Source organism: Hippocampus bargibanti, linkage group LG08 (genome assembly GCF_051943395.1).
Source record: "Hippocampus bargibanti isolate YZ-2025 linkage group LG08, ASM5194339v1, whole genome shotgun sequence".
Lineage (NCBI taxonomy): Eukaryota > Metazoa > Chordata > Actinopteri > Syngnathiformes > Syngnathidae > Hippocampus > Hippocampus bargibanti.
This window is the reverse complement of record NC_142741.1, coordinates 741,596-764,191: the sequence shown is the minus strand read 5'-3', so window position 1 is coordinate 764,191 and position 22,596 is coordinate 741,596. Positions and strand designations below refer to the sequence as shown.

Sequence of the window (22,596 nt, the reverse complement as noted above, 5' to 3'; positions counted from 1 at the left end):
AAAGAAAGGTAAACTGGATATAGAAAAGGCAGACTTGTTGGTATTATGGTAATTGTTGTACTAGGGCAAAGTCTGCATTTTGCACATATGTGCTAAATATCTCCGAAATATTGTTTAAACTTCTTATAACTACATTTCCTGGTGTTTTTTCCTTCTGGAAAATTGAGAGTAGTTGAGAATACTGACAAATGTCACACTTGTTGCTGAAGCTGTCAACGGTCACATTGCACGATAATGTTTCATAACTTTTGCAGGATGCATACCTTGATATTGGGAGGCATCCAATCAACAGGTCTCAACACTTCAGAGGATAGAAACTATGGAACATCTGATGATTAACTGTGAGAAATACGTGGTGGAGAGATGGAGTGCGGTGGAGGAAATGAACAAAGCAGGAGTCGGAGGGAAAGGTAGAAAAAAAGTTGTTGGAATGGACTTATAGTGGGAGAAGCAGTAGGAGTGTGAGTTTTCAGAACTAGACTCAAGAAAATAATATTAATAAAGGCCTTTTCACTCTGCACTTGGTTTTGTGGGTTAACCTACAACAACAAAAGCAGTATGCGGTACACCTGCCAATACGTATTTGGAAGTGTCTGCATTGCGGCCAACCAGGAAGTAAAACAGAAACGTTTCCGGTAGGATGGTTCCCTTGGCACTCTCCAATTGGATACACCTTGTGATGTCACCGGAATTCCGGTTTCCATTTTTTTTAGACGCCCACCTAGCGAGTCACATTGCATAGCACTTCTAACGTTCGTACTGTTAAAATGTTTTTATAAATCACCAGTCACTAATTAGTTAGTCAATCCTTATTGTATTGTTACCGAAGTTATGTTTACTTTTATTTTATTTTTGTCCCAAAGTGAAACGACCTCAGTTAAGCGTCCGTAGTTAAAGACCAATCAGATCTCACCTGTATGACGAATTTATTCACGTGACATTAAATCTGATCCGTGATTGGTCATTATATAATATATATAGATTTTTGGTTAAAGCAGGCAAAATGGCCGCCCTCCGAGAGTTTACTGTTTAATTCATATACCTCAAACGCAGTACTTTAATCACAATCCTGGTTGAAACGAATGGAACTGCATTGACCATACAATCGTTGAAAAACATTTGGCGATTCGACCCATTGTGATGTCTTGGTCTTATTAAGTAAAATGTGAAGATCATGAAGGAATTTGTTTACATAATTCTGACTACACCAGGAAATGAATTGGCCCACCTCGGAGCCCAAGAATCCCAACAGTTTTAGGTTCATCCTGAATTGTCAATCAAAAACCTAGATATCCATTACTTTTTTGTAATGAACGTAGTTGTGATCAGTAATCAGCGAGCATCAATGCATCCATTGCATTTCTAAAAGTTGTCTTTTCATGGGGCACCCTACCATAGCATCATAGACCAGCAGGGGGCGCTGTGAAACAACCAACACATCTTATCTTATGACGTTTCCGCTTTACCGCGTCAGTTTTTGTGTTTGACCGCTTACTGTTTAATAACTACACGTAAATTAATTTATAGGAAACACAACCACTTGTCAAATCTCACATTCCATAAAAGTGCGTGTCAAGAAAATGATCCGTAACAAGGAGCGAGCACAAGCCGCCGAGGAGGGCGGAAGAGGGGCGGGTTGCAAACGGGAAACAGCAATCGGCAATGGGTGGGCAGGGCTACTTGTTCCCGTGATATTGCTTGGATAAGAGCAAGCAATATTTTCTCGACTATTCACGCACCGAGACGGACTATCTCTTTTGGCCCATTTTTTTTAACGGGGCGATCGAGGAAATTAAAAAAAAAAAACATCCCGGCCACGCGAAGGCGTCTTTTTACGCAGTGGCACGTATATGATGATTGAAATGGAGGTGATGAATTCCGGACAACAGGTAAATAAAACGACATTTGTGGATGACAACGTCGCATAAACGTCTTTTAAAATATACACGTTTCAGATATATTTATATAACAACCGAGTGTCAACGCAATACGATATTCCAATTTCCAAGTGAAGCTTTCCATTTGGCTATTCCGCAAGTCGTTAAGTTGTGACGTCTTTAGTTGAACTCGTTCAAATTCAACACTTGAGTGTTTGAAATAATGCGTGTGGCTTGAAGACGACGTGTTATGTTAAAAAGAGAAATAGTGTGTTGTTGTTTTTTCTCTCTTTCTCAATATCGCGAGTTTCTTTTAAGAGCATGTGATCATCAATGATCAGATACGGTTCATGGGGAACCAGTTGCAACCAGCCTAAACCTATGTTATTGCGTTGCTCCTTTTTGCTAAAAAAACAAAACAAAACAAATGACCATAATAACATAAAACCAGTGGTCGAGTTGGCGTAAAAAAGACCTGAAATGAAAGCCACAACGTTTTTGCTAATTCATGTAATATGACGATGGACTCGGTTTGATCATGTTTGAACATGTCCTAATGGACTTGACGTTCAATGACCACAACATTAAGTACATGCCGGTCTCCAAAATAAAAAGGTCCTTTATTCAAGTTACGAAAACATACATTTCTGCCTTTACGAAGGGCTCACAAGGAGCGGCATAATACGTCACACCCATTTTTTATACGACTATTGTTACGACAGTTGACTTTATTGCTGCTAAGTGGAGGTTTCGACTTAACGTACGTGTTCGAGTTCAGTCGCCACCGTAATCATGTCGGAAATCGAGGACGGCGTGTAATGCCGTCTTCTGGAGGTACTTATGGGTGTTTCTTACTGTTGCTGTGTTTTTATGTTAATAACACACATATTGGTCTTGGTTTTACTCCTTGGTGCTTTCTACTATCTTTATGACTGCTTTATTTCCTGTATATGATAGCTGTCCATATTAAGCGCTTTGTTACACTTTCAGCTGTTGTTCAAGCGCTATATACATCAATATGTATTTTACTCTAAATATGTCTGTCCATCTATCACACATAGTGTCAAACTTAAGTTCCACGGGCCATATTAGGGCCACCACATCATTTTATGTGGCCGCCAGAAAGCAAACCAAGCATGTCAACGTCCACCATGCTTGCTAAAATCGGAAACCATGATTTCAAATTGGCACGTGTAATAAATGGTATTTATCTATAGCAAGAATTTTCTTGTGTTATTACCATCACTCGAATAATAGTTGAAGGAACCTTTATTCTTGACCTCTGCTTTAGGAACTAGTTATCCAACAAAGGAGTTGATTAATAATTGATATGGCTTCAGAGTCACAATGGCGCTATGCTATGTGGCCTGCAAAAAAAAAAAAAAAAAAATAGTTTGACATCCCTCAGTACAGTGATACCCCAGCTTACAAACTGAATTGGTTCCCAAAAAGTGCGTGCAAGGCGAAAAGTTAGTCTGACAAATATTTGTTTCCCATAAGAAAGCATTAAAAATGAGAATAATCCGTTCACAGGTCCCCATAAAACATAATTTTCTATGGAATAAGCCTTAAAACTACACACAATATACCTTATTTTATGTATAATAAATGTGCTATTGTATTGTAATTGAAGAAATAAACTACTGTATAATAAAGTCGTTTTATTGACCTTTGTGATGGTCGATGTAGTTGCCTCTTGATGATATCCGAGTGAAGTTGCCGTGCTTTCTCGGTGATAATACCCTCACTCACAATGTCCCCTGCTAGCTGCTTTTCATTAATCCAAATCAACAGACGTAGCAATGGTCGATTTAGCATACTGGTACTGGGGCGCTAAGTCACACAAACGCACACCTCGTTCGTGTTTTTCGATGATCTCCTTCTTCTGCTCGACTGTAATTTTCTTTTGCGTCCTCCACTAGCCTGTGGTGGGGTCTTTTTTGGCACCATAACAGCAAATGTATTCCACTCGATAGCAAACCACGTCTGCACTCAAAGGGGTTGGGGAAACCAGTCTGCCAGCCACTGTGGCGCTGTGTGGTTTGGTTAGTCCGCCGAAAACTAGTTTGTATGGCAAGATTATATTCTTGCGAATTTAATGTTTGTCAAGCGAAAAGTTTGTGAGCTAAAGCGTTCATAATCCGGGGTATCGCTGTATCTGGTAACTACTTGTATATATGCATAAATGTACATAATGTGTATATTGTCGCTACTGACTAGCGCCGTCATTATTGTGAACAGTAAGACTGGAGGGTACTTTGGACTGTTTTGGAACATGTGTGTTCCATCGTAAGTGGTCAAGAGGGCATGCGGGCTGATATCTGATCAAAGGAAGGGTGAGGACCTTGATTTGTTTTGTATTTTTTAAGAGAAGTTGAATGAAAAACACAAAAGACACACGGGCCACAGGCGACGTCTTCTCAACTCTCACCCATTTCCATCATCCCACGTGTGACTTGTTCCCATGGTGGATCTGTAATGGCTGAACACATTAACAATAGGATAGCTAGCGGTTGTCGCAAGGCAAGGCATGCGGTTGAACGTGTTGTATACAACTGCTCATTGTTTGCCAGTGAAAGACAGACGGGGAAATGTCTCCGTCTATGAAGAACCAGTTTCCTTGTTCAGGGGCCGCTAGAGCTTTTGTGACGGTAAGCCGTTTGTTTCAAGTTGTTACTTTTGATTTATGAGGAGATCATTTCCAGTAGTAGGCCCTGCATCCGGGATTCTTTTGGACATTTGGAGTCTCTTCCTCAAAACTGGGATGTTTTTTACCCAGCGTATCATGTTTGAGGAGGGTCCTAAGCAATCTTCTCATCTTCGGATCGTTTGGTTGAGTGATGGACCCTAACCAGCGTTCCCTTTCTTGAGACTTGTGTATAAAAATCATATGAATAATGTGTACTTGTGAGCCCCATAATATACAAGTCACATGGCTGTAAATACTTCCATGCATGTTGAGTTGATGAAACATTCCAGGCGCTTGTGAAATGGTTGCCTTCTGTAAATAAGTTCTGGTTATTAACTCAAAGGAGTTTATTTTTGAATGTCCTTGTTTAAAAAGGCAAATCCATTTGAGCTTTTAGTGCTATACAGCAGAGGATTAAACATTCAACATGGGAACATACATACATACATCAATAAGGGCAGTTTATTGTTGATTTAAGATAACATAAAAACACATGTATCAAGTACAAGCGAGGCAAAAACTAAACTGAAGAAGTATAAGGAACAGAGTTTGTAATTAGAGTGGAGGCAAAAACAAAACAACCGCAACTCTTTCAGGAAATACAAAACAATTGAAAGTGAACAAATACAAACGTAGCATTTTAGCATTCAAGCTCACCTTAATCAAGATGGCAGCACTCACGCCATTCCACCCTGCGGGGTGTTGTTTAGAAAGCGCAGATAGCAAATCAACTTCTGGCGTAGAGAGATTTGATGGGGTGGAACTGCTGTACAAGCGGAAAGAAAAAAGGGAATCAAGTACAGTATATTTTCAAAATCAATCAACTCATTCACCGCCAGACCTTGTGGAAAAAAATGTGTCTACTTCAGTGCCAGGGTTTTTGTCATTTTCACTCAAACTGCAGGACCCATACAATATTGAGTTTTAGGACGACATCAACATTCAATAAAGCCTTAGAAACCTTAGACTCTCTTCTTTCATGAGAAAAAAAATAGTTAATTCCTAAGTTATATGGGTCTGGAGTTATCTGAGCTTGAAATGGGGGTGGCTGTGCAATGCAATACATATTGGCTTATATAGCACTTTAACAACAGTCCATGTGCATGGACAAAAGGCAAATGTTGCCCCCTAGTGGAAGGGAAAAACATTGCCAGAGGTCTGACCAGCGCTTTGTCAGCACCCTCGCAAGAAAAAAACAAAATGGGACATACGTGCGACTTCTACGGAAGTCTAAGACGAGACAGAAATGCGTTGTAATCAGTTTCATTTCTGCTCACAAGGCCATCACATTTTCCTTTTGATTGAAAAAAAAAAGGGAAAAGAAAGTGCTGATTGAAACATATTAATATTAGTTATTTATAAATGATCAAAATATTACTATCAGGGCTGTCTTTATGTGTTATTGCGTTAAGTTATATATTAGTGCATAATAAGTCTCCCAAAACCCGTTGCCAAGTTTTCTTGAGTTTGTCATTCGGTTCCTATTCATCATTAGCATTAGCACTAGCGCTATTTCTAAAATGAATTGTGTTATATTTAACTCATTCGCGAAAGATAGAAAGCCAGCTAGCTAATAAACAGCTAATAGCTTAGTAACTCAGATAGAAAGCTAGCTAGCTAATAGATAGACAATTGATACAGCTAGCTATATAACTACTAGATAGCCAGCATATAGCTAACTAGCCGGCCAGTTAGCTAATAGATAGCAAACAGATATCAAATAGTAATAGCTAATATATAGCCAGATAGCCAATCATGGGATACATTTTGCTCGCATACAGAGGACGTGTTTTGAAAAAAAGGACAAAAATTCAACTTGTATTTGTTTTTGTTGCCCCAACGCAGCGCAACATGATTTATTAATTAAAGAGCGGCAAATTGATTCCCCGCCTTGACACGATCAAGCGTGAAGCTTTTGTGTGTCCACGCGTGCGTAGTGTCAAGTGGCTAACAAGAGACAAGTCCATCCATGATTGATCGGTGCCGTCAATGGCGGCCTCGTTGTCACACAACGAGGCGACAGGGCGTGGCAGGTGCAACCACATCCACCACAGGCCCGCTTCAACTCGCCCAATTGTAACCCGCCGCCGGCGTTTTATTTTTCTCTCCAGGACATGGACCTGATCGACATCCTGTGGAGGCAGGACATCGATCTGGGAGCGCGGCGCGAAGTGTTCGACTACAGCCACCGTCAGAAAGAACACGAGCTGCAGAGGCAGCAGCAAGTGGCGGAGGAGAAACGACTGCACCTTCTCCGCCAACAGGAGAAAGCTCTGCTGGCGCAACTGCAACTGGACGAGGAAACGGGCGAATACGTGCCCAGGTCGCAGCCCAGCGTTCCCAGCCTGGAGGCTGCGCAGGTATCCGCACGTCAACGCCATTGTTTTGTCAAAGGCCCTCTTTTGTTGCTAAGTTACCGCCGTGCGTCATTAGCTACTCTCAAGTGAAGCGACAAAAGGTCCTGTGGTACGACGGACGATGCCTGAAGTTTTTAACAAATCACTTTTCCTCTTTGAAATGAAGTGAAAATGCCATGAATCGGAGATAAACTTGGCATTTATGAGCAGGCCACGTACTGTTTCACCAAAACACACATTTGAGGCACAGGTGTCAAAGTCAAGGCCCGAGGGCCAAATCTGGCCCATCACATCACTTTATTCGGCCTGCGAAAGCAAACCAACAATAATAATAATAATAATACATTTCATTTATAAGCGCCTTTCGAAATTCTCAAGGACACTTTACAGTCACGGGATATTTTTTTCTGCGGGTGAGCAGCGGCAGCCACACGCGCCAGCGTTCACTCAACCGGAAGTAACATAAAAACAACAATAATAATATATACAGTAGATACACAGGTAACATCCGAGTCACGACCGGGTTCTGTTCCGACAAAATGGTCGTAAGTCGAGATCCATTCAAAATGGCCGATGTGACGTTTACACTACCGGATAGTATACGATGTCAATCTGTTGTTTTTATGCAACGTTTTCTATTGAATACTATTATACACTTATCGCCCATAGATAGCTAATCAATCAGTTTGAAAACACACCATTCATGAATTCATAGCTTTTTTTTGTGTCTTTCTGCGCCATTATTTTTCAAACCCGTTCGTAGCCACGTCTCAAGTCTACGTCCTAAGAATGTTTGCACTCACTAGCTGGTATATAATCGCAGTTTTTTTTCAACCTCTATTGGCAGGATGTTAGCTTCTCACAGCAGGCTACTGAGCCGTTGTCATTTGACGAATGCTTACAGCTCCTCGCTCAGACGTTTCCCCTTGGGGAAAATGAGGTAAGGCGCTCACGACTGCAAAGTTTCCCTCATCACTATCTTGAAACACTTGACGTTTGTGTGTTTTACCTCCTAGGATGCGTCCGTTTGCCTGGATTCAACTTCTGTAGCGAGCAGCGGCGGTCTTGACATGATGTCCCCCGAGCAGCCCCCTTTGGCCCCTCATCCGCTTTCAGCGGATGCTTTGACCGCTTCGCAGCTCCAGAAGATGTCTCTGGATATTGAGGAAGCCTGGATGGAGCTGCTCTCACTTCCAGAGTTGCAGGTGCCAGCTGAATTAAGGAATATTATAAGGAAGGCTCGCTAGCCGTTACCTTCAAAGTGTTCACAAAGGGCTTTACATACTGTGCATGTGGTAGAGAACACAGGATTTCCCCAAAGTCACAGAATACAAATGTAGTCCTACAAGTTATGAAATAAATAAGTTTAAAAAATTAGACTTGTCCTCACGTGAGCAAAGCTGTTTTTAATTAGTCACCGAGTTGCCAGGTGCGTCAAGAATTCTGACAAGAATCTGTTTGACAGCACGGCTTTAATCTGCCAAAATCGTCCGCTTATTCAAGCTAGGTCACTAGCATGATATAGCCGTAAAGGAGTATGGTGGCCTTTTGGGGCTAAAAAAACAGCATCAGGTTAGTTATCTAGTTGACAGGTGCGTCACAAATTCTGACGAGAATCTGTTGGATGCAAGTTGAATACCAATAGCACAGGATTCATGTCTTACTAGCATTAGCCGTAAAGGAGTATGGTGGCCCCTTTGGGGCATCAAAAAACAGTGCTAGGTTTGGAATCCTTCTCTTTTTTGACTTAGCACAGCAAAAATGTTGGCATTGGACTTGCTGTTGATGTATTTGTCCTTTTTTGAAAATTCCTTGCAGTGTCTGAACCAACAATTGGAAGACAGAGCGGAGACGGCGGCGCCTTATCCGCTATCAAACGGCGCCGAAGCACAGGATCCAAACTACTCCTTTTACCCACTATCCAATCCGACTCCAGAGAAAAGCAATTTAAATATGTGTCCAACGGGTTTGATGAATACATTTGATGGCTCCGTTTCCAACGGGAACCAAATCAAGCCAGAAGTTCCCGAGTTAAATACTCACTTCAACCTGAATAACTTTTGCAACACATTTTACCCCGACGCTGTGTTGGAGGAGGGCGGCAGTCAACAAGACCTCAAAGGAACAGAACGGAATCTCCTGAGCGAAGACCTCGAAGGAACAGAAGGGAATCTCCTGAGCGATGTCCAGAACTTGTACAGCCTCTCACCCGGCGATACATTTGAGCAGGACAGACACAGTATGTCGGCAAAAGTGCCCGATTTAGACTCTGGCCTCTCCTCAAGTCCTCACGCATGCTCGCCTGGGAAATCTCTGTACGGAGACGAGGGTTTTGACGGCAGCGATTCCGACATGGAGGAGATGGACCAGAACCCGGGAAGCGTCAAGTCTGACTACTCTGAGATGTTCTCTTTAAACTTTCAACCAGATGACGTCCAGAGAGCGTTCCCTTTGTCCACGTTAGCGGTGCCGCTTCAAAACCAGCCCGACGAGAGCAAAGAAGAAACGACGGATCCGGCCGAGGACAACGGCCACAGTTCCTCGCCCTTCACCAAAGACAAACGCAAGAGAAGGTCGGATTTACGTCTCTCCAGAGACGAGCAGAGAGCCAAGGCCCTCAAGATCCCCTTCGGCGTGGACGTGATCATCAACCTGCCCGTCGACGACTACAACGAGGTCCTCACCAAGAGCCAACTGAACGAAGGCCAGCTGGCCCTGGTCCGGGACATCCGGCGACGCGGCAAGAACAAAGTGGCGGCCCAGAACTGCCGCAAGCGCAAGATGGAGAACATCGTGGGTTTGGAAAACGACCTGGACTCGCTCAAGGAGGAGAAAGAACGTCTCCTGGGCGAGAAATCCCGTCACGCCGGAAGCCTGAAGGAGATGAAGAAGAAGCTGAACAGTCTGTACCTGGAGGTGTTCAGCATGCTGAGGGACGAGGACGGCAATTGCATTTCCCCGTCCGACTTCTCGCTGCAGCAGTCGAGCGAAGGCAGCGTCTTCCTCGTCCCTCGCCCTAAAAAGACTTTGATCAAGAGCTAAAAGCAGCCTTCCCCCTATCTTTGGCGTAAGGTACTGCGCTCAAGTAGTCAGTAGCACTATGCAACCACTTCCAGCTTTTAAGCATCAGTAGCTCTGCAGAACTATTGTATAGTTTGGTTTGTTTTGTTTTTTTTGGATGCCGTCATGTCAGATTTTTGATATTTTATCTCTTTTTGTACTCTGCCACCATATTCTATCGGATTATTTTGTCAATAGCTGAGATGATTACAATTGTTACTGTATATGTAAATAGTGTATAGATATTGCGTATGCCAACTGTAAATCAAAGATTTTGAACTATAATCCCTTTGATTTGCTGCACCGGTTCTTAAGCTTTTCAATAAACCACCCTAAAGCCATATATAGCCTTTTATGTTTTTATTTATTGATGGAAGCGTTGTCAAATAATGCCGGATGGACGTCTGTGTAAGGTCTCTGTCATACAATTGTGGTCCATCGATGAAAAGGTTTCTTCAGCCGTCCGTCATCTGTACTTCTTTGAGGGTGTCGGACGCTTCGCTCCTCACCTAAGAAATTTGGTCAGCGAACTAAGACATGCTGGTGAGGCGATACCAGGGCGCATGGGGCAATCAGGGCCAGTCATAGACCATTATCAGTCAGGACAAAGAAGTCATCAGATTAGCTTCAGGAAATAGGCCTCTGCCCCCCCCCCCCCCCCCCCCCCCCCCCAAACGTAGAGCAGGGACCTATCAAAGCAGAGGTTTGGCACCGCCACCTCTGGACATAGATAGGGCCAGAGCTACCAGCAAATTTGAGTTCACTGACGAAGCTTCTTGGATGAGGAGCGAAACGTTCCGACACTTTCAAAGAAGTACAGATGACGGCTAAAGAAACCTCTTCATCAATGCCAGATTGACAAAGTTCTGAGGCGCCATTCGATAACTCAGCGTTTCACTTCATTGCGGACTTGGCAAGGCAGCAAATGAAAGCAACTTTTTGGTAGATACTGAATGACTTATGGGCTTTTTACCCAATTTCACAATCAGGCGGCCTTCGTTATACAGCCCCGCTGTTTGTGCAGTAACCTAAATCTCTTAATGCAGCGATCTGCCGTCATTTCATCACGCCCGCCGCTTTTGGATTGCACAACAAAGGCGGCGATTGTTGACGTTGACGACTTTTACAATGATCTGACGGAGAGCCGCCGCGTTCTCAACACACAATTTGCCTGCCGTGCACTTTCACACACAAACACTACCTTGAACTGCCAAGGCCAGAGTTGCCTGTGCGATAAATCAAAAGTGACACAGGTAGTAAACGGCTCATCAATTTACTTTTCAAAAAAGGAAGTCAATGGGATGTCACCCAAAAAACAGAAACAGAAGAATAAACATTGAAAAAAAAACAACATTTATTCCAGCACGAGTCATCAAATCTATTGAATGCTAACAGCAGTTAGTGACACACCCATGCAGCAACGTTTGTGTGACCTTACGGCACTGCAAACGCTAGCTTTCAGACTGTGGCGATGGATTAGACATATTAAAAAAATAAAAATCAGGCCAAGAGGCAAGATGAGCCAATTGAAATATGTTTTGATGTGTCATTACGTGAATAACTTCAAGATAGGGCTCGGCATTGTGGAGTAAATTGTATCCTGGGCAAGGCAAGGCAAGGCTAAATGTGATGGTGCCATTAAATGGTTGCTAATGCGTCAATGACAATTAGCTTTGATAAAAACGACACCCCATAATAAACTACAGTGATACCTTGGCTTACGAACTTAATCGGTTCCCAGACAGTGTGTAAGGCGAAAAGTGTGTATTCCAAACATTAATTTCGCATAGGAAACCATTAAAATGAGAATAATGAGTTCCCAGGTCCCCATAAAACATAATTCTCAATGAAATAAGCCTTAAAACTGCACAAAATATCACTTATTTTATGTATAATAAATGTGCTATGGTACTGTAATTAAAGAAATAACTACTGTATAATAGTCATTTTATTGACCTTTGTGATGGTCGTTGATGTCTTGATGGAATGGATAGCTTTTTGCATAAAGTGTCTCAAGGAGCTCTGGATTGTACATCCTAGGAGAACAGCAACAGATGCAGGCAGACACACTAGAAACTTCATTAATAGCTGCTTCCCTTGCTTGTATGTTCTCTTCAAATTGTACAGATGGCTTGTGCGGGTTATTTGTGGAACCTGATTGATGGGATATTTTAAACCTTGCAGTATTACACTCTGCCTTTGAACTATCAAAGTTGAAACGAGTCCATAATTCACTGTTTTCTATCCATTTCTCACCATTTCACTTGTTTTGCTAGCTAGTTAACAGATAGCTGATAACCAGCTACATAGTTAGCTGATAGCAAATAACCATCTAGGTAGCTAGCTTGATATCGCGCTTTTACCAGCTGAAGCTGTAGCAAAGCGCTAACATGGACAAAAGGAAAGCGCTGCCCCTCGTGGAAGGGGAAAAAAATAGTGCCAGAGGTCTGATCAGGGCTTTATTGGCACCCAAAAAAAACCCACAAGTCTTGAACCCAAATAAATTCACGAATGGCAGTAAATGAGTAAAAAAAAAAAAAAAAGACAGAGCAGCCTTAGATATTTGTAAAAAGTCTTACCCATCCAGACCCTTGCGTGTTACGGGATCTTTACAATTCCGCCTCTTTTCCACATCTGCAAATCAAGCAAAGTGGTTACTCTTACCTGCCGGTTCCTGTTCAACTCAGCTGATATGCCAACATACTCAAATCTGACCCCTACAGCATTTTGTGAGTAAACTGCCTCAAACCCCCCCCCCCCCCCCCCCCCCCATATGTCCATTGGCTAGCTGGCTTCAGGAAGGTTTAGCTAGCCTTGACTCCCTCTGCGAGCTTCCTCCGTAGCGCCGTTGCGCAGGCTGCCTCGTCCTTCTCTCTCACTCACAATGCTGACTGGTCCACTGTGCTGGCGCTGGCTGAAGACGAGCTGCTGTCTGAACGTCACGCTGCAGGCACTCGCGAGGCTCCTATAATGCTACCATAGATTGACTTCGAGCTACTCATCGTCACCTCGTAGGTCATTGCGTACATCAGGCAGACAACACAATCTCACATGACTTGACTACACCATTTTTTTTATTTGGGCTTTTACACAAACTAAAATTGACCGTAATCTAATTCCAGATTTACCACGATTTATTGACCGTGTTCACATACAAGAATCAAAAGACACTTAACTCATCTGAGGAACTATGCTTGATAGGACAAACAAAAAGGTTCATTCTAAGCCTTGGAAAACAATCAAAAATACAAGACGTAAACAACGGGCTTCGGATTCGAAAAAGAAATGGCTCAACACCCAAACAGTGACTTTGCAGGCAAAAAACAAAAGAACAAATAAAATCGTCACCACAAAGTATCAAATGTCTTGGATTTGAATGTTCTTCCATAAAGAGTCTCGGCTAATGCCTCAAAGTAACCTGCAGCTTTCCTGACAATTCCTTTTGCTCACCGCCTCGACTCTCCTGCTAAGAACTGAAGCCTGTTGAATGGATACAGGATAGAACAAACAAGTTATTCTACACTTGAACGGACGGACGGGCTTACTCTTCACTCTTTTTTCTATGAGGGGCACTATGAGAGCTAATCAGAACTTACCCATGTTAATGTTTAAAAGCGCCGCGAGCCGTAGCCGCCGCCGGAGCCATAACCGCCGCCGTAGCCGCCGCCGTAGCCACCGCCGCCACCGCCGGAGCTGTAGCCACCTAAGAATTAAAGACGACGTCTAAGTTTCGATGACTCGTTGCCGTTTTGCGTGGGTGGGGATGGCTCACCTCCGTATGGTCCACCAGAGTTTCGACCGCCATAATTGTTCCCCTTCATCGGACCGTAGCTGGATTGACGGCTACTGTAGTTATCGCAGTCATTGTAATTTCCACCCCCGCCGTAACCTGAAAGCAAATATGGAGAGTGCGTTTAGTTGAAACAGCCACTAAACAGTAATTCTGACCAAAAAAAGCTACAGTGGAACCTCAATTCTACAACGCCATACATCATATCGAATCGGGATGCAAATTTTGGATTATCAAGCGTCATAGAAAAAGATGGCATGGAAGGTACCATGAACTGGACTGACGGGGGAAAAAAACTGCTGGACAATTCATCAAATTCAAATCCATTTACAAAGATTCCACCGCATATAGCTATATTTTACGTTTTAAGACTCGCGCTGAATATTCAAGAAGTCTTGTTTTTGAGTTGGTGACGAGTCCTCAAAAAAACACAGTGTAGCAGTCCTTCATCACGTCAATGTATTTTGCTGTACTGTTTGTCTGAAAACCTTGATGTTGCACCCAAAAGCCGCCAGAAGAGGGCGTCCAAGCTCCATGGAAGGAATTTATCAGCCTGTGGAAACGGGCTGATTCATTCCTCACGGGAGCTGGTGGACATTTTTGGGTGCGACATTTCCCACCCCTGATGCCTCAAAATGACATGGAAAAAAATTCTTTAATCAATTGCAAACTTGTATGCTTTCCTCTTCAGAACTATTTGAATCATATTCATAACTGGATGTGAAACAAGAAAGCATATTCTCCGAATCTGAAGCCATTGTTTTGATTTTTCAGCAATGCAAGACGTCTTGGCGTGATGTCACGAACTGGGGGCGGGACTTTCTGAAAATGCCCAATTCACAGCTCAATTTTTTGCAGATTTTGGACACTTTAAGTCATTTTTATTGGTGTTTTGCATTTGAATAAAAATATCACACTGCGTGTTTTGGCTATTTTAGATGCTATAAAACGTTTTTCTGATGTCAGTTAAACAAAAAAGTGACGTCGGTTGTCCTTTAAAACTACACAAAATATACTGTATTTTATGTATAATAAATGTGCTATTGTATTGTAATTATTATGTATATATTATTATATTATGCTTTAACTGAAGCTGTAACAAAGCGCTAACATGGAAAAAAGGGAATGAGGCACTTTATCGGCACCCAAACAAGAAAAAAAAAAAACAGAACAAATTAGGGAATGGCGCCCTATGTCATATTTTCAATTCCCGAATAAATTTGTGAATGGCAGTGAATGTCAGCGACATTTTGAGGAGTTCCACTGTACAGGGAGATCATGAAAGGCTTTTACCTCCACCATTTCCTCGATATCCTCCATCATAGCCGCCACCAAATCCACCACCCTGATTACCACCATAGCCGCCTCCTCCGTAGTTCCCTCGTCCTCCATAGCCTCCGCCATAATTACCACCAGGACCTAAAAAAAATATATATTCAAATTTAACAGAATTATTTCATGTTTGTTCAACCGAAAAACGTCAACTTGAAAGCAAACTACTCACCATCAAAGTCATCATAGCTACCTCGCCCTCCACCGTAGCTATCTGAGAAACAAAAGTGATATGTAAAACAGAATAGGAGTCATTTGTAAATCTGTAATTTTAGTACTTCATTTATCCCCCCCCAAAATAGTTCTAACATGTTGCTTTTTATTTGATTTATTTTTAATGCTGAAGCGAAGCCCCAAAATAATGGAATTTCTTCCTGACACCAAAGAACTGTTCAGTTGAGCTTTCATCTACACAAAAGTCAGGCTTTGCTGCCATCTTTTGGCATTCATAAAAACGTTTTTTAAATCTCTGGAATGTTCTGTAACCCAAAGTGGATTTGCTCATTATTTGCTAATTGGAGCGACAAATTTGATTTGACGCCCTCTAACTGATGAACAAATTCACCTTACGAACAGTTTGTCAGGGGAATATGTTCATAAGTTGCTTCAGTCCTATATTTTGTATGGACCGTATGTTTCAGGCTTATATAAGAATGTTTAAGATTTATATAAGTATGTTTAAGCAACCTGTATTGGTTTGCACTGAAAAATATAAATTTCATAAAATATATGCTCTATCAAGAATTGTACGTGTACAACTGGAGAAAATACGACATGTCAGTACAAAAATGTTCGTATGTACCATTGTTCGCAGCTTGAATGTTCATCAGTAGGGTGTTCACCTTATGAGCACAGTTCGTAAGGTGAATTTGTTCATAAGTTGCTTCAGTGCTAGATTTTATATGGAATGTTTGTTTAAGATTTATATAAGTATGTTTAAGGCTTTTATAAGCAACCTGTATTGCTTTGTACTGAAAAATATAACTTTCATAAAATATATGCACATGTACAACTGTAGAGAATACTACACGTCACTACAACAATGTTTGTATGTACCGTTGTTCATAACTCGAATGTTCATAAGTAGGGGAGTGTCTGTATATTTCTGTGGATTTCAAAGACTACACACCTCGACTGTAGCTGCCACCACCTCCAAAATTGTTACTTCGACCCATGAAGCTCCCAGAGCCTCCACTCCTTGCTAAAATAGAGAAGAGCAAATACAAAATATTTCACAGTATATGCAAAGCAAAAATCTCGTAGAATGTCCACTTACATCTGTTATTCGACATGTCATTCATTTCCTGCTTGGAGAGCGCTTTCCTGACCTCACAGTTGTGCGCGTTGATGGTGTGGTATTTTTGAGCTTCATGACAATATGAAAATACATGAACAACATGAACCACTGTGAGACTAATAAAGGCATATCCAATCCAATCCAATCCAATCCAATCCATCCCTTCAAGAGCCGGCCGGATAGCAAACAACTAATCACATACCGACAATTTTGTCAACAGTGTCATGATCGTCAAATGTGACAAAGCAGAAGCCTCTTTTTTTGCCCGAAGAGCGTTCTTCCATGATTTCGATGCATTCAATCTCTCCATATTTCTTGAAATAGTCTCGGATGTGGTATTCTTCCGTATCCTCCTTGATGCCTCCGACAAAGATCTTCTTCACTGTCATATGAGCGCCTGGTTTATTGGAGTCCTGAAGCAAGAGGGGATGACCACAATCATCCACGTGTTGTCACACGAGTGCCTAGTATGCACTTAGGGTTGGTTACCTCTCTGGACACTGCCCTCTTGGGCTCAACAACTCGGCCGTCGACTTTATGAGGCCTTGCTTTCATAGCGTCGTCAACCTCCAACATGGAGGAGAAGGTCACGAAGCCAAAGCCTCTCGACCGTTTGCCGCCGGGATCTCTCATCACCTGAGGATACAACAGGGGTTGTGTCATAAAATACACCCACAAAGTAACTATTATCCATGTATATATATTAAACATGGAATTTAGTGGAAATTAAAAACATACCACGCAGTCTGTGAGTTTTCCCCATTGCTCAAAATGGGCCCGTAAACTCTCCTCTGTAGTTTCAAAGCTCAGGCCACCAATAAAGAGCTTCCTGAGCTGTTCCGGTTCTTTACAGTCACGGTCCTGCATGTTTAACGGCAAGCATTGTGGGCATTGAAAAACACAGAAAGCACACAATTCACAACACGAAACAATACAACCGCAATGGAGAAATTCCCAAATCACAGCATCAAAGCAATGAAAGGAAGGGAATATGAAAGAAAAACACCCCTCAAACATTATCAATTGAAAAAAACACATTAACAGGTTTTTTTTCTGGCCACCTTTTGCTTCTTGGCTTTGTTCCTTCCCCCAGAGTTGCTTTACATTCCGGCATTCACATTTCAATCTTTCCTTTACTGAAACCTACCTCCCTTCCTGGCTTTCAACCGACTTTTTTACTCATCAAACCTTACATCCTTTCTTCCTGCACTTAAAACCTGTTTTTCTACCTTCCTTACCTCCCTTCCTTCCACCACAGACCTGCTTTTATCTTCTTTCCTTCCACGTCCCTTTATAATCTGCATCTTTCCTGACTTTGCTTGCAACTATGACTATTCCTTTGGTTCCTTCCTAGAGCTGCTTATGATCCGCCGTCTTTGTGCTTGAATCAGATTATTTGCAGTTATTCGAGAATCAGTCACAAAAAGGTTACCATTTTAGAAGGGGACACAATACAGTACCTAATTTGGCCACACCGTGATGACTACAATGCTTGGATATTACAGAGCAAATGTAATAATAAGGCTGGTCGCTTTTAAAACGCGCTGGACACGACCTGGATTAATTAACCAAAGCGTTACTATCTTAAATGGTTAACGATGCAATCTTTGAGCTATCGTCTCAAACGACGCAAGTTTTAAACAGTTATTATTTAAACAAAAGTAGCGCGCGGCGCCGTTACGACTGCGTGCTCGCTAAATGCTATCGCTAGCTTTAGCTCACATGCTAATTCAAACCACACGGCGAGCTTTCTATCGCGAGCATCAAGAGGCACAGATAAAAGACCCCCACGTCTGATCTGTCATCGTGGTTTAACACTATTATGACGCCACCACCGCAACATGCAAACGTATGACGAATAAAAGAGGAAAAATATGCATAATTCCCGACCTCCATTTTGTTGTCCGTTTGAGTTGAGAGGCGGAGTTGATCACGTGACCAACGGAAACGTCATTAGAACATCCGAGATGCTTACTTCGCCAAATCAAAACCAAAAAACAGCTCATGACTAATGAGAAAACGTTCAATTTAGGAATTGTTTCGCCTAATATTGACATTTTTTTTCTAACGGCAGCTTTCGTGTTTGCTTCGAAAACAACCACATATAATACAGACCACCTGCGCCATCCAGTGGTTGAGAAATACAGTATCACGTGCCTTGGAATATTTTTGGGGGGAGGAAATGTGTCCTGAATGGGCCAACATTACGTAGACGTTTATTTTTTGAATATATATATTTCAATTACGCTAACGTATTACCGTTATACGTATTGCAGTTAAGCGTATTCATTCAACAAATTTTTTTGGGAAATTGCAAACTGAGATCCAAAATGGTTTTAAAAATAGGGCTCAGCGACGTCGCGGTGGTTTCAAAAAAGAATCAGTATTTTGAACAAGTGCTAAGACAATAAAGTAAGAAATATCAGACTTTTGGGAGACCCTACAAGTGGCGGTGATCCCCACTTTATCCTTGTTACAGTCTTCTTTTTATACATCCTCGTAATCTTTCTTACTCCCTTTCATGCCATCCTTGTTTTGTTCCTTGATATCATACCTCTGTTTTTCTTCCTTCCATCCCTTAGAAAATTGAAAGGAGTGGGGGTTGAAAAGAAAAAAAAAGTATTGCCTGTACAAGAAAATGACAGAAGACTGAACAGTACAACTGCACAAAAACGTTTAATAAAAAGAACTATACACAGTGCAAAGTATAAAAATACAGTATAAAGCATATCTGATATCAGAAAGCCTTTAATAGTCGCACAATGTGGACATTTGTAATCTTTAGCAGCAAAATTGAAAGGGGCAGAAGAAAAACAAAGTATTCTATGCACAAAAAATGTCAGTAGACTGAAATGTATAACTGCACAAAAAATCATAAAAGGAACTGTGCATAGTGCAAAATAATAATAATAAGAAGAATAAGAATAACACATTTGATTTCTAAGCGCCTTTCAAACCTCTCAATGACAAAAAGTATAAAAACATATACAAGTATAAATGTATGTAAATAAACATATGTAACTGTATGTACACTACAATATTTTCACATCTTTCTTCATACATAATGTTCAATGATTTTAACATACAAGATTTGGGACTCTGTGGTAGCTCACTAAGCATTGGGATAAAATGCAAACTCCACACACAAGGTGACCCCTGACCTCAGAACTGTGCTCGGCACTCATCCGCAATACCACATGACCATTACGCAAAAAATAATAATGACACGAGAAAAAAAAACATGCTGTAAAAGGATTTAGGTCCATGTCCTCTAGTTCTTCATGGTACATGAAAAAAAGATGTAATATGATGAGTATAGTATTTATAGTAGTTAGTAGTAGTAGTAGATAGTAGTAGAAGTAGATAGTATTTGCTTCCTTAGATATTGTGCTAAGCACGACTATGATGTGTATGATGTATTATCCAGATGCTCCAAAGCCTGCTTGAGCTTAACCAGCACGTCCAAATATATGACTGCTTTATGACTCAGACAATACTTGTCATTAACTTTATTGTCCTCGGTGAAGAAAATACAACCCCAATAAAAAAAGGCTAATGCTGTTCTGACACTGTTAACGGCAAGTATTTATAATCAGCCCAATTGCAGACATGTCTTGTATTTTGACCCACGCATGTCCCTCAGTTATTGTTCAGAGATGAAAACTAACACCAACTTGTATATTTCCATTTTTTTTCTTTGCCACCCCTAAATCTAACTAAATTGTTATCAAATCAGTTTATCACCCTATTGTCAGATATATATATATATATATATATATATATATATATTTTTATATTAGTGACATGCCCCGTCAAGCCATACGTGATTATTATTTAGGAGGCAACGGGGGTGACACATAAATACATTTTAGTTTTACTCGCTGCAGCTAAATCGGGATTTTTGGTTTCTTGCCAAGCATTTCAGCGCAGCAGACCAAAAGCCATTTGTGCATTTGATGAATGGACTGACTTTAGTGCTTGTGTCACACCATATAAATAAAGCTGATGTATTAGACCTGCATGGTCTGTAGCCATCATAAACTAACAGGGCAGGTATGTTAGTTTTTCACACCGACAATAGAAGTTATAAACGTACGATCATCAGTACAAAGTGCGGTGAGCTTGATGAATAATGTCTAACTAGAAAGCGCCACCATTTGTGGCGCACATTTGGAAAGGTGCGGCCTCCCTGGCCGTCTGTTCTGTTATTGAGCTATTCATTAGCTTCAAATAAGTAGCTTAGGGGGGGAAATACAAATGATTATTTCATGGCTTTCATTCAAACATCTTAACTATCCTTCCTTACTTGTAACACTTTGTGTCATAAAGCAAACCCTTGAATCACATGCGGGCGGAGATGCTTGCGAAAACGCTGCACTTAAAATCGAGATGAAATAATTCATGTTGTTTATGGCCATTTTTACATCTGCAAATTATGATGAGCTGTATAGCTGGGAGTAAGCAATGGCTGTGTTGCGACACATCAGCAAAAATAACAGTCAGTAAATCTTCAGACAACTGTGTGTGTGTGTGTGTGTGTGTGTGTGTGTGTGTGTGTGTGTGTGTGTGTGTTTGTCTGATGATATGATTTGAGAAAAGCCTACTACTCATGGGTTACAAGTAATTAGATAAAAACTAAGAGGCCCTGTATCAGCCAAAATGTACCGTACCTCTAATTTACCTCGCATGCATATAAACAAAAATTACATATAAAAAAACTTTTTAGTCTGATCATTAAAAAAAGAGCTCTCACAAACACTTACCGAATAAATTGTCACATTTAAACATCATCAATAACTGAACTGCGGTGAGGGAGTTATGATTTGAGGACCCACTAGAGGGAGCCCGCGTACCACTACCCTCTGACTTACATTATACTAAACCTGTTACTGCTTCTATTGCTGTTGTAATAATAATAATAATAATAATTATTATTATTATTATTTTAATTTATAAGCGCATTTCTAAACTCTCAAGGAACCTTTACAGCCGCCATTTTAATTTATTCGAAGGTTATTGTGCTAATGAGCATTTTATTTTTGAGTTAGTAGTGAGTGTATATTACTTCCGGTTTGAGTGCCCGCTGGCGCGAATGGCTGCCGCTGCTCATCTGCAGAAAATACATCTTTATTCTTATTGTTAAGATCTGCAGGGCGTTCGCGATGCATTTGGGAGAGTAAAGACCCGAAATAGTCTTTCTTGTTTACCTTGAACAAGTGGGATGTGTATTTGCCGGAGCACAAAGAACAAGTACTCTTTACGCCGTCCAGGGACCGGATGTGGCGCTGTGGCTGGGTTGCCATATCCGCTCAACAAAACCCAGCATTATGCCTCATTTATATATTTCAGAATCAGAATCATCTTTAACATTACACAAATTGAGGATATAAAATAAAAACTGTTTCTTTAACATTTTTCCTTCGTTTTGAGTTAAATAAAAAGGCCAAAATGTCACGGAAACATTACGCCAACCATAGGCAGCTATCAACATAAATATCTTCCCATTGCGTTGATACGTGTACGTATTTAAACACTTGTGTTTTTTAAATAACCACTAGATGGCAGCATGGTCCGTGAAAAAGCAACGCTTTCGGACTCCCTCCTCACAGCATGGTTGTCAGACAAGAAAATGGCTATTTCTCCCATGTGATGAGATAGATGTCTGGCATTCATCTCCAATTTAAATTAGTTTTGTTTGCTTGTTTGTTGCCATCATTGCGGCATCATCGGGAATACTTTCTTCTCATGAGCAAAACTACTTGGTGAATAGAGATTTGAAAGATCATGAAAGATTCACTTTGAAAGTTCAGTACTGCATCTATTTATTTCTATTTCAATTGTTTTTGTGTTGTGAGTCACTGAGCTTGTCCCAATGAGATTTAGACTTGGCTCCACACGGACATCAGGGAGCGAGTGCAGTCAATAAGCCGTGTTTTGACCAGACGGACGGACGTACGCACATGGAAACTGTGAGGAAATGGACATCCAGAAGAGGGAAAGCAAGCAGTCCATTTCGATTCTGTCTACACCTTTTCACATGCAAGTACAAAGCCGCTCTCACACATCGATGTCGACTACAATCGCTCCCAGAGGAATTTGTGGAAAGAACAATTCCTTGCATCTGTTTCCTCCTCACTTGTATGGAGGAAACGGGGTATAAATCACTGAAAATATAAATAGAATCGGCATTCAAT

The 22,596-nt window shown here is 41.3% G+C and overlaps 2 protein-coding genes across 3 annotated transcripts; one reads left to right on the top strand and one right to left on the bottom strand.

Moving 5' to 3' along the window:
* The first annotated feature begins 1,693 nt into the window (after positions 1-1,693).
* Positions 1,694-10,324, top strand: nfe2l2a (nfe2 like bZIP transcription factor 2a). The gene is made up of 5 exons (XM_089002072.1): positions 1,694-1,889; positions 6,678-6,926; positions 7,771-7,863; positions 7,940-8,128; positions 8,742-10,324. The coding sequence occupies exons 1-5, from the start codon at positions 1,851-1,853 to the stop codon at positions 9,963-9,965; spliced, it is 1,794 nt and encodes a 597-aa protein (XP_088858198.1). The 5' UTR covers positions 1,694-1,850; the 3' UTR covers positions 9,966-10,324.
* Positions 10,325-11,323: 999 nt separating this feature from the next.
* hnrnpa3 (heterogeneous nuclear ribonucleoprotein A3) lies at positions 11,324-18,401 on the bottom strand. 2 transcript variants are annotated; one of them, XM_089002074.1, is made up of 11 exons: positions 18,293-18,401; positions 17,141-17,263; positions 16,892-17,038; positions 16,605-16,815; positions 16,382-16,471; positions 16,235-16,306; positions 15,278-15,319; positions 15,067-15,192; positions 13,756-13,872; positions 13,580-13,686; positions 11,324-12,617 (listed from the first exon to the last, which is right to left on the bottom strand). In XM_089002074.1, exons 1-10 carry the CDS (start codon positions 18,296-18,298, stop codon positions 13,592-13,594), a joined length of 1,029 nt encoding a protein of 342 aa, XP_088858200.1. In that variant the 5' UTR covers positions 18,299-18,401; the 3' UTR covers positions 11,324-12,617; positions 13,580-13,591. The 2 variants fall into 2 exon arrangements, with proteins under 2 accessions (XP_088858200.1, XP_088858199.1); XM_089002073.1 differs by lacking the exon at positions 11,324-12,617 and adding an exon at positions 13,036-13,463.
* Between the last annotated feature and the right edge of the window lie 4,195 nt (positions 18,402-22,596).

Excerpts from the sequence above, each read along its gene's own strand:
- nfe2l2a (XM_089002072.1), top strand. The coding sequence starts at position 1,851 with ATGATGATTGAAATGGAGGTGATGAATTCCGGACAACAG. Across the intron at positions 1,890-6,677 it reads TGATGAATTCCGGACAACAG|GACATGGACCTGATCGACAT; the intron begins GTAAATAAAACG and ends TTTTCTCTCCAG. Across the intron at positions 7,864-7,939 it reads TTCCCCTTGGGGAAAATGAG|GATGCGTCCGTTTGCCTGGA; the intron begins GTAAGGCGCTCA and ends TTTACCTCCTAG.
- hnrnpa3 (XM_089002074.1), bottom strand. Across the intron at positions 15,320-16,234 it reads TGGTGGCAGCTACAGTCGAG|ATAGCTACGGTGGAGGGCGA; the intron begins GTGTGTAGTCTT and ends TTTGTTTCTCAG. Across the intron at positions 13,687-13,755 it reads CTCTGGTGGACCATACGGAG|GTGGCTACAGCTCCGGCGGT; the intron begins GTGAGCCATCCC and ends TTTAATTCTTAG.